The sequence below is a fragment of the Lissotriton helveticus genome, chromosome 10 (genome assembly GCF_964261635.1).
Source record: "Lissotriton helveticus chromosome 10, aLisHel1.1, whole genome shotgun sequence".
NCBI lineage: Eukaryota > Metazoa > Chordata > Amphibia > Caudata > Salamandridae > Lissotriton > Lissotriton helveticus.
In genome coordinates, this window is record NC_136071.1 from 165825175 (window position 1) to 165841404 (window position 16230).

General features: G+C 41.8%; 1 protein-coding gene across 2 annotated transcripts in view; it reads left to right on the forward strand.

Annotated features, from left to right (window-relative positions):
• SDK1 (sidekick cell adhesion molecule 1) overlaps positions 1-16230 on the forward strand; it is a 2171476-nt gene that overhangs the window by 2002570 nt on the left and 152676 nt on the right. For both annotated transcript variants that reach the window (XM_078665001.1, XM_078665002.1), the window contains exons 31-33: positions 376-479; positions 3377-3447; positions 15309-15444. In XM_078665001.1, the coding sequence (XP_078521127.1) occupies positions 376-479; positions 3377-3447; positions 15309-15444 (311 nt within the window). The remainder of the gene's footprint in view (positions 1-375; positions 480-3376; positions 3448-15308; positions 15445-16230) is intronic.

Sequence of the window (16230 nt, forward strand, 5' to 3'; positions counted from 1 at the left end):
AAAGGAACAGATAAGAAATTGAAATAGAATAAAATTGAATATTACGTCAAAATAAGGGCCTAGTCTGTCAGAGCAAGGGGTCCGAAGCGGGCGGAACTGATGTGAGTCATGCTGGAATGAATAGCAGAATTTCTTTTGATAGGTAGAAGAGTAAAGTTAAAAGGCACCAAGTAGGAAAAGAGGTTTATGGCAATGAGGAAATGTAGATACTCACAGAATTAGGTGAGAAGGCCATATGGGTATTATATGATGGGGAAAACCAATCAAGTGAGGATGAAGGATGAAATAATTAGGGGATATATTAATGGATGTTACTTAACTAATGTGGTCTTTATACTTCCTTGCTCCATCTTTTTCATATTTTACTTATTATAGGCTAAATCCTTTCACGTCTTATAAGCTGCGATTGAAGGCAACCAATGATGTGGGGGACAGTGATTTCAGTACAGCAACGGATGCTGTCACAACTCTTCAAGATGGTAAGAGGAATGTCTGGTTCGTCAATTGAGCAAGCAGGATCTTGAATTTAAGATCACCCAATCAATGCAGTCTATTATGATTGGTTTTCTGGGAATGTATTTATTTCTGTTTTCTTAAATGTTTCAATTGCCTTTGATAGCTGCAACAAGTTATCCTATGTTATCCATATATTACCTAGGAGTATTCCACTCTTCCGTTAGATTACTCATAATTATCAGCACAATGCATGATGCCTGACTCTCTTGAGCTATGGAAAAGTCTCTGTAGCTTTGGGAAATCTTACAGAGAATAAAATGAGGCAATATTATCTGTCGGTATAATCTCAGAATTCAGTGGTTTATCATTTCAGATAAATAATTACTGAAGTAACTTGAAGACACTTTGGCTTGCGTAAGAGACTTTAAAGGTTGAAATCAAAGCAGCCAACTTAGGTTTACTCTGCTTGTTTGTCCAACATGATAATTTTCTTCAGTCCATCTGCTGTCAGTGTGCCTACTGTATACCCAAAATGCTCTACCTCATATCTTACTTTGTCGGAGAAGGCCTCCAATGTGGATGAGGTAGAATGTGTATAAAAGGGATAAAAAGTCCTCATCTATCTATCCAGAGTTCTAGCCATTTATTTAGTTAAGAACCTTTGAGCATTCTTCTGCAAAAACATAAAGGAAAAAATCAAGTTATGTTGTGGAGAAGCTCCTTTCCTTAGTACCACAATTTGTAAACACATATAGTGCCACACACGTCTGTAGGTTTGAGGAGGTCCTATATAGAATCCTAGCAAAGAGAAACGATGACAATTTAGTACCACTTCCTATAAATAAAATAAATTGTGCTCCACGTCCCTCAAATCTTCTTTCCCAATACCATTTTTTGTATTTTGATTACTCTCTGCGTCATATGAATAAATAGTCCTATAATTTCGACAACATTCGCTTCCTGACAGCACCGAGCTCCAATTGTACACAGGCTCTACTCACCAAAGCATGTTATCCCATTTTGTAAATGTTAACTGGATTCGGAGAGCCACAGGCTAAGAATGAACACATTTAATCATCTGTGCAATTCGTCTTTATCCCACTCTACAATTTCAGCAGGGAATGGAAAGCCCTACTCAATTTCCCATAGATCTCCTTGCATCCTCCCATCGGCATACACGCTCCTTGCAAAACTATACATATCGTATCCTCTTGCAAAGGAAGTTTTAAATGTACAGTGCTTCCTAATTTCTTTGGTACCTCCTCCAAGCACTTTTTACATGTTTCTTCTTTCCAGTTTCTGCTTCGCCTATCCCTATTCATGATCCCATTCAAGTTTCACTCAACCCAATGCTTTTTTGTTTATTTCTTAATTTCATCCCTGATACTTCTGCTACCTTCTCTCGTGAATTGGTTGGCGTCAGCAACCATGTTGTGTCTGGCATTTGTAAAGTGCAAGCATATCAACTGGAACTTCACCTTCATAGATTTGTACATTATCTCCTTTAAACTTTTTTTTCCCTATATCATGTGAATTTCTGAGACATGAAGGGACTGAATGACCCTAAAATTTCTAATACACCAACCTACTTTGTAGCAACTAGAGCAGCATTCTGCTTTACCGGCAAGTTGGTTGTCATATTGGTTGATAGTGTAAAACTCTAGGATTTGAAAGGATGTTATCTTCGTGGAGGGTCACTGGTAGTTGTGTCCAAAAAAGATCTGCCCCTTGCTGTACTTTAGGGCGTATGTAAGGAACGAGCGTGGCCAGAATCAACATGTGCATGGATGTAACCCTTTGAGTACTAGCATTGCAGTTCTGGCAATGCTATCAATGACATAAATGTAAATGTAAATGTGTTTGTATTTATATAGCGCCTTCTACCCTGAGGTCTCGTAGCGCTGTATTCATACCGCTGTGGAACCCTTTCTGGCTTTCCTGTGAAATGTCCACTCCTGGGCACCGCCAAGGTGAAGCCAAGCATCCAAGCGCTACTGGGGCCGTTGTGGAGGTTAAGCAAGCTATTGCCCAGAGTCACAGAGTGGGACCCATGATTAGACTAGGCACCGAGGCAAGAATTATCAGGTCTGGGGAAATTGTGTCCAAGAGCCACCGAGGAGGGAATTGAACCCTGACCTCTGCATCAGGGTCTGCCGCTCTAACCATTGAGCCACGCTTCTCCACATACCCTTCAGGATTCGAGTGCAATTGCATGATTTTTACCAGTCAGCCATCTTTCAATGAGTAGCGTTTAACTGGATGTAATAATTTCCAGGAGAAGAGTATGCACCCCTTTTCCTACCTTATTTGATGAACGTTTTCCGGTTGTCTTTCAAACTACTTCTTATGTCTATTGAACCAAAGTTAATATTAAAGCCATATGGGTAGGAGATTATGGACTGCATCTGTGGTATTCAGACAGAAGGTTCTTATCAGATGACAATTTCAGGAGGTCACGTTCAGTGATAGGGGAAGGACCCACAAAAACGTGTGTATGTGGATTACAAGTGAGGAAGGTAATTATAGAGAATCTTTCATGGAACAATAGCTTGAAATGCAAAGCCATTCTGAGATCATTCAAAGACATTCCAAGATTGTTTTAAGGTGTATGTGTACATCATAATAGTTTATGAACATAAGCATATACTGACATGTTTTTTGATTCACTTAGCCATGCATCATATGGGTCGCCTGCCGGGAATGAGTTCATATACTTGTCCTCATTTTTCCCACTGAGTAGTCAAAATGAAATGTGGTGAATTGACAATGGGAAGGGGGGACACCGTGGAAGGTGGGGGGAGGGGGGGGTGGGGGTGGGTGGGGACACAGATGGAATGTTTATGGAACTACATTATGAGACATTTTTCATCGTATTTTTAATTAGTGCCATTGTTAAAGCACTGCTTTATATTTGATTCAGTTCCAGATGAGCCTCCCACTGCAGTGTTAGTGACGCCGCGCACCACAACCTCTGTGCTCATCCAATGGCAGGTAAGGAAACTGGCGGAATGCACGCGTGCCCGCTGTACCCTGTGTTGCCTAGCTTTCTTCATCTCACTTCTGGGATGATAAATGACCACAGCAAGAATTCCGACAAATGAGAGACTGTGGTGTAAGTCCCCTCTGGCCTTCAAGGTTCAGCTGTAAATCATAGTGTGAACAATATGTGTCTGGATAGTAACTTGCAAGAAAGTGTGGAAGATAAAGTGGCAAATCCTTTAGTGAGATCCCTAGAGCTAAACACGGCAATTGAACACCTTGCCAACTCCAGTGTGATCATGCATGGGCCCAGGGAAAACCACTTGCATGAAACATGGTAAATTTCATGACCATCTTTATATTATCTGTTCTTGATCTGATGCTATGCTGCTGCTATCCAGCAGACTTCTGAATTTGGGAAGGTTTTTGCTTGATGACGTAAAGCAAATATATGCCAACACAGAAATGTATATTTACTTTTCATTATTTTATTTTTTGAGCATTTGTAAAGGGCAGCATATCCTAAAATCATACAACGCCTTGACAAAATGGCATGTAAGAAACAGCCAGTTGAGGTCACATGTTAAGAGTCAGAATTTGAGTTGCTTTCTGAATCCGGGAGGTTTGTGATTGTCTCTTATTATCTAGGTTAAAAGTTAATATTTTTTTGTTAGCCAAATGTTTGAAACGTTAAGGTTATATCAGTCTATGAAGTTGCACATTGAATAAAAATGAAAGGTTTGAAATTATACTCATTTACTTAACAATTTTTGATTTTATGGTGCTGTCTCACTCATTTGTGTGCATAACCTGTACTACGACCCCCGACCTTACAACTGAACCTGATCACTTACCCCTTAATGTTAAAGAACCTAATAACTTACCCCATAGGGATAAATACCCTCACCCATATCCCCCTGCACTAAAGCTGAACCTACCTCGTTCTGTTCAGAACCCTACTAATAATATCATCTGTTTCTTTATTCTATACCATGAACGTAACCTTTACTTTGAGACAAACCCTAGCCTTCGCCCTATAGGTACTCCTGTCCCTAACATAGGGCTAACCCTCTCTCCTGCCCTAAAACAAGTCCAAAACATGCCTCTAACCGTACCCCTTAACGTAAAGCTAAAAGCATCCCTACTTTTACTGTAATTCTTACCTTTAATCCTACCATAAAGGTGACATTAATGCTTACCTTTTCCTCATAGTCATGTTCAAACCCTAAACTCTCATTTTCCCGGTTGCTGCTATTCTTTCCATGTTTTTAAGTATCTTGTTTAGAACTTTTTTCAGGCTTTTATCAAACCTTTTGTTTACAGATTTGTTTTTAAATGTGTTTTTTTTAATGTCACTGGGAATAATAACCACCTCAGCTTCCTCAACACTTTAACCTTCTACTAGGTGCCTGACCACTGAATGTCATTAATGTAATCTTGACTTCGGCTCTCTTCTTGCTTTATTGTTCGGTTTTATTTTATGTGATAGAAGTAATAAAAATACTTTGAGTTTATTTTCAGACTTTTTTCAAACTTTGAGTTCAAATGTTGCTTTTGTCCTTTTCACCTTTCCACTATTGTATAGGTACTTTTGCCTCACTAACATTTTTCAGATACTAGATTAAGGCATTCCAAATGGCTATTACTCATATAAAGAATTTCTCACTAAACAGGACCTTAATGAGGGGTACTGACAATGTTCATATTGGAGAAGTGGAGGAGACTGAGTATCTTCAAATTGATGCAATAAGCTCTGGGCGCATGAACTGAAGTGAGCTTTGAAGGGTAGGTTCAGGTCAGAGCACAAAGGGGATCCCGAAGAGAGCCTGTGCTGGAATCAATTCAGTCTTAAGTCAATTTAGTATGCCTTTTCAGCTTGTACGAGCCCCTCGTGCCAGAACATAATGGAAGAGTGTACGGGTTACCAGGACTTTAAGTGGGCCAGGTCTTGCCGGTGCTCAGCACCAGGTAGTTCTAAAAAGCAGGTGCCGAAACGGCTCTCTTTCGGGCTCTCCATTTTTGCCCTCACCCACGGGGTAAAAAAAATCTAACGCTTGCAGCAGTGCCACCCTTCACTGCCTGTGATGTAACTTCAAAGAGAATGTTATAGTTCTTTTACAGTCTCATCATTTCAGGTCGGACGGACATATTTTCAATAATATATGCAACAAAGCCATAGTTGTTGCTTATTTATCTTATGTAACTAACAGCCTTTGACAAAGCTAATAGTCCTGGCTTGTTGTAGGTAATCTTACTTATTGTATTATATATCTGGATGCAATGACAGAAGCAGCATGATACCAGTTGGGCAGAACACTATGCTAAGCACAGATTTTTACTGTAAGCGTTTTAGCCGCTTCGCTGCGGCGGACATTCCGCCGTGGAAAAAAAAGACCTGTGTGCAGTTTGGATGGCCGGCGGCCATCCTCCGCACACACCCACCGTGACGTTGGATGGCCGTCGGCCGGCCGCCGCATGGAAAAGGTTAAGCCACTCCTCTAACTGCATCGGCCACGCCCCTTTGAGAGACCACCCAGTTTGTTCATTCCACTTAAAGCCCTGCGGGTTACATTTTAAAATGTCAAAGAAAGGAATGTACGAATATCAAAATGTAAAAGAAAAATACATTTCAAAGAGGGTAAGAGAGCAAACAAATCAAAAGAACAAATACCATTATTTACATTCTGCATTTGATGCGTTAGTTGTGCTGTACAATAGATACTGTCCAATGGTATACAACCTTTACAACGCAACTTTTACAACGACCTACCATTACCACGCATTTTTTACAACGCAGGATCCATTACAACGCATACCATTACCACGCATGTATTTACAACGCAGGTACCTTTACAACGCATACCATTACAACGTAAGTATTGGTAAGTATATTATTTTATTAAAAATATTATAAGTTTGCGTTTTTGGGTAAAGGGGTATTTTTAGGGTTCAGGGTCAGTTTTGGGTAAAGGGGTATTTTTAGGGTTCAGGCTCAGTTTTGGGTTTTTGGGTAAAGGGGTATTTTTAGGGTTCAGGGTCAGTTTTCAGTTTTTGGGTAAAGGGGTATTTTTAGGGTTTAGGGTCAGTTTTCAGTTTTTGGGTAAAGGGGTATTTTTAGGGTTCAGGGTCAGTTTTCAGTTTTTGGGTAAAGGGGTATTTTTAGGGTTCAGGGTCAGTTTTCAGTTTTTGGGTAAAGGGGTATTTTTAGGGTTCAGTGTCAGTTTTCAGTTTTTGGGTAAAGGGGTATTTTTAGGGTTCAGGGTCAGTTTTCAGTTTTTGGGTAAAGGGGTATTTTTAGGGTTCAGGGTCAGTTTTCAGTTTTTGGGTAAAGGGGTATTTTTAGGGTTCAGGGTCAGTTTTGGGTTTTTGGGTAAAGGGGTATTTTTAGGGTTCAGGGTCAGTTTTGGGTTTTTGGGTAAAGGGGTATTTTTAGGGTTTAGGGTCAGTTTTGAGTTTTTGGGTAAAGGGGTATTTTTAGGGTTCAAGGTCAGTTTTGGGTTTTTGGGTAAAGGGGTATTTTTTGGGTTCAGGGTCAGTTTTGGGTTTTTGGATAAAAGGGTACAGGGTAAAAATTAAATATAATTAAATTTAAATTACATTAAATTAAATTGATAAAATTAAATTAAATTAATTAAATTACATTAAATTAAATTAAATTAAATTAATTTAAATTACATGATATTAATTTTAATTAAATTAAATATTAAAAAATATTATATACTTACCAATACTTACGTTGTAATTGTATGCGTTGTAAAGGTATATGCGTTGTAAATACATGCGTGGTAATGGTATGCGTTGTAATGGATCCTGCGTTGTAAAAAATGCGTGGTAATGGTAGGCGTGGTAAAAGTATGCGTTGTAACGTCATACATCCCTGTCCAATATTGTGAATGACCGCAGGAGTGTAAAGCTAAGGCAGAGTCTGGACTTTTTCCACCTAGACGGCTTTGTCTCTTAGCAGCGCCTCCTCTAGGCTTCTCTCTACCCATGGCCTTTGTGTCTCGTCCCCGTACCACTGCCAACTCTGTCTGATTGTCCTTTAGAATACCACCACCTACAAGACTGTCGGAGTCTTCTTTTGATGTTGGGTTCTTTACTTCAACGCTTTTCACAGAAAAGAGGCAGACCTTGCGCCCATTTCACCATCACTCACTTGCAATAACTTGATCATCCCTGATAGGTGCATCTGCTTCTTTATTTGGAGAGGTGGGGCATATTGATCTGAAGTGTATTGGTGAGTCCTGGTGTATATTCCTTCTTTAGTGTCCCTGTCACTGGCAACAGATGGTTTAGGTCATCACTGTGCTGTTGGTAGCACATATATTGTCATGTCCTCTCTGTTTGAAAAAGTCCATCCAGTGTCCAAACATCAGTTTGCTCAAGGCTTGCTGGAAGAAATGCAATTAACTATGATGCCAGGGGTGGGAGGAGTTATTTCAAACACAATTCTTTAACCTAAAATGGCATTACAAGTTTGCCCCTATACCCCACCCTTTGTCCAATACTCGCCTACTATTTTCTGCAGAGCGGCCAAGGGAAGTCCAATGATTGGAACCTATAAAAAGTATAAGCATGACTCTTAGAAGTGTGTTTGCTTTCAGTCCGTGCTGCTTCCTGTATGACTCTTGAGGCCATGCGTAGCAAGAACAGTACCAGGGGTACTAAAGAGCAACGTAGGGGTACCAGCGGCTGTCCCTGGCCATGCCTTTTTACTTCCACAGCTTCAAGATCTGATACTTTAGTCTCTTTCCTCAAAGTTAGTCAAGTCTATTTCCTATAATATCTACTCCACTTGGCTTTTAAGGCTTGGAGGCTCGAAGCCTCTACTCTTTCATGCTTAGAGGCTCAGTACCTCTAGTCTCAGCAATTTTGCCAGTGATTCACTCCTCTGACCTCTTACATTAAGCATAGACGTGTCTAGTGTGGTAGTTTGAGAGCTCCATAATTATTTTGAGCAGGCGAGGATTGACAGTATATTTTCCCAGTTTAAGCAGGACACATTGTTTGCAGAAAAACCCCTTGAACGGAGCTTCTTTGGATGTGGTTGACAGGCCTTTATGAAACAAGGGATCTTGTTTAGAATTTGAGTTCTTTCTTCCCTGTCTTAGTAGAATCTCTAGTAGGATCTTAGTGAAGAAGTTTGAATTGCTATCAGTGAGTGTGATCTGCTGAGATAGTCAGTTCACAGATCGTTTTTCGTCTGTGGGAGTGTTGCAAGCACTAAATTTTGGTCTCCTTTGCAAAGGTTTCACAAACCTTATTTAGGAACGGGAAATACTTAGGGCCATATGTATGAAGGCAATTTTGCGATCGCAAACGTCGAAATTTGCAGAATTTCGGTGTTTCCGATCGCAAATCTGCAGTGTCCAATGTATGACACTAAACACCCCTCGCAAAATAAGGAATCGCAAATTTTGCGATTCCCTATTTTGCGATTGCATTTAAGGAATCGCAAATTGCGATTCCTTAAATGAAATGTAAGAGGCACAGAAAAAGAAGTTTGAATTGCTATCAGTGAGTGTGATCTGCTGAGATAGTCAGTTCACAGATCCCTTTTCGTCTGTGGGAGTGTTGCAAGCACTAAATTTTGGTCTCCTTTGCAAAGGTTTCACAAACCTTATTTAGGAACGGGAAATACTTAGGGCCATATGTATGAAGGCAATTTTGCAATCGCAAACGTCGAAATTTGCAGAATTTCTGTGTTTCCGATCGCAAATCTGCAGTGTCCAATGTATGACACTAAACACCCCTCGCAAAATAAGGAATCGCAAATTTTGCGATTCCCTATTTTGCGATTGCATTTAAGGAATCGCAAATTGCGATTCCTTAAATGAAATGTAAGAGGCACAGAAAAAGTCAATTTGGCCATAAGGAATCGTAAATTACCACCAACTTCAAGTTGGTGGTAATTTGTGATTTCTTTGAAAAATACACTTTTTTGTATTTTTCAAAGTGCCATGTGGCATGTATGTGTGCCACATGTGCACACATGCACATTTCAGAGGTGAACAGGGCGGTCCTTTTGGCACCCTGGCACCCTTGAAATTGCATTCTCAAATTGCGATTCTCAAATTGAGAATGTCTCCCCATTCATTCCTATGGGCCGGAATGAATGGGGAGGTATTCCTTAATTGCGAATCACAATTTACGATTCGCAATTAAGGAATATTCAGGATTTGCAAAATTATTTGCAAATCCTACATACACAGCGTTTTGCGATTCTCAAATAGCGATTCTCTAAAAATCGCTATTTGAGAATCGCAAAACCAAAGTTTCAGTTGTCTAAAGTTCTCAGGAGATTAGATATTCAACCTACTTATGATAGCCTTTTTTGAGTCTATCAAGTGACTCACAAATGTCTTTCTTCAGTAGCCCTTGATGACCTTCTCCAGCACTTCCTTTTTCTGTGCTTGATCAAATGGTTCCTCTTTAGTAGCCCCTGTGGATATGTCTTGTAGCCGACGCCGCTGTACCATAGAAAATGAGACTGTAGTTCTCTATAAAAGATTCCACCATTGCTGAACAAAGATAAGTCATTCAGAAAGGCCTTCGAGACAAATGTCAAAACAGCCTCGAATCAAGGATGTCCAAACTCTGCTATGCGGTATGCAGGCATCCACAGCTCTCGGCTTCAGATTCAAGCATTAGTTTGGTCGCGCTTGGGAACTTAATAATAAGCTATTTTCTGTCATAAGGCACTGCTGCATGTTAAAAACCACAAACCTGCTAAAGCAAATGGCTCACTGCGCTCTCTGCTTGCCAAAGTGGACATTGTATTATGCTAAATGTTCTGCTTTTGCTGGGCATCATTATTTTTTAAAGTTAGCTTGTTGCTAAGAACAGTCGGTGTTAAATATCTCGCTGGTGTGTAGAAAGGCATAAAAGCAGAGCAGGAACATCAATTAAAGTACTACTAAAGAGAAGTGTCAGGAACACATCAGACTAACCGTTCAGGGAGAATCAATTACCTGTCTCCCTACGGGCCGGGCTATTGTTGTTCTTTTATTCTGAGGAGTGCGGGCTATTGATGCTTCAGAGAATGTTGGGAAAGCCAGAATGGCTTCCTTTCACATGCAGTATCTTACAGCTCTTTTAGTGTTTCCTTGCTCTTGGAGGTGATAAGCAGCTGACAGGTACAAGTTATATGTCTGCTGCAAATAGATGGATGTGTATGATAATCTTGGGGAGTTGAGTCAATTCATGCATCTCGAAGACAGGTTTACGGATTAACTCTCAATGGTTTTATAAACCTGTCTAGGGAACATATAATTGTAACAGCCATTGGGAACTCGGGATGAGAGTGGGAAACGTGTTGTCTGGGTAATTTTGTTAATGCATATCGCCCGATTGGTTTCGTGGTGCTGGTCTAACAGCAATTGCGTACTCAAATAGCCAACTCTTCAGCTTTTTCCTGAAGATCTTAATCGAAAGGGAGTGCCTAATAGCGAGTGATAATGAATTCCAGAGAGTTGGAGCTGGGACTGAGAATGAGCGGTCGACTTCGAAGCTGGGGAACCGGGTTTCGAGTCTTGCCTTGGGCCCTCAACATTCTGTGATTCTCGGCAAATAACTTAATCTCCCCGTGCCTAACAATATTAATGTGTCCATCTGTAACACAACTGGTGCTCTCGTAAAGCGCTCAGATACCTTCGGGTCGTGTTGCTATATAAAACTCCAAAAAAACCAGATAATCGCAGGTAATCAGATTACATTCAGGCGCAATTGGCATAGCTTAATCTATGCTCCTTAGATGTTGACAATGTAGATAAAACCGTACATTGGGTGAAGAACCAATGTAAAGGATGATACAGGCCATCAGTATTGCTCTTTGATATAGAAATCTGACATAAACCCGTTCTGCTTCTCTTTATTAAGTTTGGTGCTTTGTTTGGAATTCCTCCATGAAGTATTAAACATGGTGGAATTGGCCCTGTGCGCAGCTCAGCTGCATAGCAGACACCACTGATCTTTGGCAGACGGAAGTAGCACAGTACTCGCTACTGACCAGGAGACGGCCTTGGGGCCTAAGGATAGGAATTGTTGGGGTAGTACGAAGGATTTGCACAGGCAAGGATCTGCACAGGATATTTTCTTCCATTCATACGAGACATAAACAGTCCAGTAAAAACTGAGTTTCAAAACCTTGGAGATATTATTAGGATTTGCTGGCCACGTCAGCTAAATTTGTAAGCCCACTAAATACCAGTGGACATTAAACAGTGGAAGATATAGGGATGCATTATGATTTACGTCCAGAAACCACCATAGGCTCCTAGGTACGGCTCTTGTTTGGTGAAACAGCGTAAACGTACCTGTAATATGGGAAGCAGGTACGCATTTCCCAGAAACACTGGCATTGGATAAGATTTAGAAATGTTGAGTAACACCACCAGGGCCACAACTACAAAGTTGCTGTTCTCTGGAGACTGACATTGACATAAACAGGATAGGACCACATACTCTGTAGTGTATAACACAGCTCAAAAGGCCCCCCGTAAAATGCCCAACACTGAAGATACACAGCTAGATGGACTAGTGCTAGAAAGTAGATCGATGGAGGAGTTCCGCCCAACCAGCCCCTTCACATGGGAGGAGTGGTGGACCCGTACTTTAATTATTGATGTACTGACCACTGGGAGTATACAGCCCAACTTCATCTATATTTCTAGTCCTGCCTTGCTAGGTGCTGTGGATGCCCATATCCACCCCACACCCACGACCAACGTTTGAGGGCGAAAAGACGATTTCACAGTAGAGAACCTCACAGCAGTGCTCTTATCTCCACATGGGGACTAGAAAAAACTGTAGGCTTCTGAGGTGTCTAGCCCTCTTTTACATCACTCACAACATGGTAGACATGGTGTTTATTTAAATTAAATGTATTTAAAAAATGTACTGAAGTTCCCATCTGGGAGATGTGATCCACCATTGTGTACGGACGGGCACGAGAACGTGATGGTACTTACCACAAACCTGTTCACAGTTTGAATTGTTCCAAAATACAGAGAAATACAATTTATTTCTAAATGAAACTCCTACATGACACGATGTCATTAATTTTTTTTTAAATGAGGCCCGAAATTGAAAATATAGAAGCATCAGATGGTAACTGCTTAAAATATGTATTGTATACAGGATCATAAAACTTAGATCATTTCGCTGCTGCTAAGTTGTGCTCTCCGGTTTTGAATGTGATTCTCTCTCTCTACGTACTTCAAAACAAAAAGAGAGAGAGGGCTATAGCAAAGACGCTCTCAATCCCCACGTTATCCAATAATCAAAACAATGAAAGAGCGTCAACAGTATCCATAAAAGCACACTCTTACCCCAACCGATCCCCCAAGGGAAATAATCTTACCAAGAGGAAAAAATGAGGGGAGTAAAAGGAAACAAGCATTGAAAATGCAATAGGTCTCGCAGCATTAGAGTTAGTGCTTTTAGAATTGTTTATGGGTTTTTTTTGTAAATCTTTAGCATTTTTGTTTCCTGTAGCCAATGCTAAAGAATTTCAAAAAAAAAAAGCCATAAACATTTTTAAAAGCTCTGAAATGCAGTCTGAAATGCTGGATATATATTCAGTACAGATACACTATATTGTTAATGAAGACATAGGATATAATATGTTGTACTGTATACACACAATTAGATGGGAACGTGCTGTGTGTGTCAGCGATTGAAAGAGACTGCACTCAGAGTTGCTGTGCGCATCAGTAAACACCATACACATATACAATAGCACCACACCCAAACAGAGCCTCTCTCAGTCTGGTAGTGTCCCCAGGGCCAGAAGGGTCTTCAACCCATGCTGTCTCCCCTGGACATCATGCTTGGGGACTTTAGGGCTCTGATGCTAAAAAAATAAATATATAAATATTAAAGGATTTATGAAGTCACGTCACGTGCGGGCGCCCAGACTAGCAGTGTGTTTCAATAAAAGAGCCTGCGGCATGCTGAATTGGTTTCTATAGGTGGTCTTCATAATAATAGCTGACTGGCGTCCTCCCCCCATCCCCGCCTAAACCCAGAAGCCCCTCTTCATCCGCTAAGGAAGTGGTGACAAATGGCTGGGCGTCAGTGCGTGATAATGTGGCCCCAGCGGGAGCTGCCAGGGGTAGCGGCACGGCCCAGCCCTTGACCAGTGACCAGAACAAATACAGCACTTAATGGGCCGCAGTGAGGTGAGCGTGGCCGGGCTTCACCTTGGGAGCTCCTCTGGGGACGTGGGAGGGAAGAAAGGAGCGCACGCGGAGAAAGGCAGACAGTTGTCTACGAGAAGAAAATCGGTGAGAATGGGGAATGAAAGAGGCCGTAGGAAAACAGGAGGACAGGGGGTGACGCGGGAGAGTCTGGTAAAACCTGAGCCGAGCACCAAGAAGGGAGAATATACAAAGTGTACAGGAATAAAACTAAAAGAGAGAGAAGAGACGATGAATCGCAGAAAAAATGCAAGGGTAAGAGCAGGTGAGATGGCGGAGCAGGACCCTGAAGCGGAGTTCGGAGATAAGGAATAGTAGAGAAATGGACAGAGCGAAAGTGCGCGCAGAACGGGGTTGAAGTAACGAGGAAAGTACTAGGAAAATGTGTATGCAAAGAGGTGTGGGCGGAATTGAGAAGAAAAAGTAAAGCGATTGGATTGAGGCAGTAAGCAGAAACAAAGAGAGAATGACTGATGAATTAAGTGAGAGAAATGTGTGGAGAACAGATGAGCACGAAGAGAAGTGGGGGCGAGAGGGTAGAAAGAAAAGAGAAAGATGTGAGAGTAGGCGGGAGAAACGAGGAGCTAAGGAAACAGAGGTAAAGGGAGGCAAACGTGTGGGGAGACGAGGAAAGCAGACGTGGCAAATGTTGGAGAAAAGAAAGGAACAGGAGATGGGCATAGAAGGAGGTTCAGAGAGGGAATAGAAAGGAAGGGATAGAAGTAAGGGGCAAAGAGTGACAAGTGAGCAAGAAGAACAAGACGGAGGGAAGAGAGGGGAGGGGGGAGGAGAAATGCGACACGGCGGGAAGGGGCAGGCAGGATGACTCAGGGGAGGGGGCGGAGCAGGGCAGAGCGGCATGTGGGTGTGAAGAACCGGGCCTTTGAAGTGAAGCTAAGCTTCACTTCAAAGGTGTCGGAGGAATGCGGGCGGCTGTGCACGCGCTTTTAAGCTCAATGCACATGCGCATTGAGCTTAAAAGTCACGGGCACTGCAAGGAATCGCCACGATTCCTTGCAAGTTAGATAAAGTCTGGATGAGCCCCTATAGTCTCGCTTGCTCGATGCGCATGCGCATCGACAGGCGAGACCTAAAATAGGGGGAGGAGAGATCAGTAGTGAGAAGAAAAACCCTCAAACACCAAACAAGTAGGTGTTAATTATCATCATTGGGTTTTCCAAGTATGAAAACAGAAAAAAAGGGGGGACCCCCATTAGGGCTCTCTCTACGTCCTGTGTTCAATGAGTACATCTGTGCTGTAAATGACTGAGGTCCAACATTCTTTTCTGCCTAAGTAAACTGAGGTGAATAAAATGTTGTTGTTTTTTTTACTTTGCTGCATTTCTGAAAATGTTTGACTCGTTTGAAAATGAAATAACACATACAACAGCTGCCATATTTCTAAGATTGAGGGTTCTGCTTTGGTGGGAGTTGACTCTGTACCTTGCATGTGAGCAAGCATTTATTGAGTTCTGATGGGATCCAATTAACTTGTCTTTGTTTCACCCAGCACTGCCGCTGGGCGAGATGCTCGCTAATAGCCCTGCCAATCCAGGGCAAATCTAAATTGGTGCTAAGGTGAAGAGTTGTACAGGGGCTGTGCGTCGTGTTATTTCAGCAACAGTGCAAGGATCCTTTCACCAAGCAAACTTTTGTTGATCTGGTTTCTTTTAGCCCCCAAAGGATGAGAGCTTGAATGGTGTTTTAATGGGGTATCGAATTTATTACCGGGAGTTGGAGCCAGAGAGCACCTCAACGACTGACTCCAAGGCCGCGAAGAACCCGCTGGCTTTACGGGCAGAACTAAATCGTGAGTACCCGGATGAGTTGGATGTGGAGTGGGAATTTGTATTCAAGAAAATGATAGAAAGTGATCATAACAGACTGTTTACATTCTGAAACATTTGGTAAACACAACAGTGCCCCGCTTCTCCTTATTTCCCGCTACTTCCACCTCCACCACGTGGGAGCAGCATAACAGCTTGGCTCGTCGCGCGTCGGATAGATGTCATGACATTAAGGCCTGCCCCTTCTGCTCACCTCCTCAGCAAGTTATGGCACCTGCAGCAGCACCGCACCGCCACAATGTTATCCAGTGTGTAGCTTGAGTCAGCGAAGCCTTGACTAGCACATTATACTCCCTCGTATTACTTACAGAAAAGGCTGAGTGTTCAGATAATCACTGATATGACTTCACTGATCTTTATAGAAGAAATTCAGGTATAAAGGGGAGTATGTGGGTGAGACATAGCCCTTAAGCAACACCAATGGAAAACGTGACCAATTGAGTTATTTTGGAGATATGGATTTCAGATGATTCCGAGCACACTGTTAATTTGAATGAAGAGCATAGAAGGGCAGGAGATTGATGTGTATGGCTTCTACCAAGACGAGGTTTAATTGAGTGCTGCAAATCCACAAGACAGTATTTGCACATTGGTTATTTACATCATCCGCTACCTGTTATTGCTTTCCACGGCTGTGTTTACATGTCAGCAATTTCTAAAAGCCACCACCTGCCACAAGTCCCTCAGGACATATCTAGATTTGGTCCATATCTGCTTGCTGGTGGCTGCTGTAAATGCCCAATCTGTAT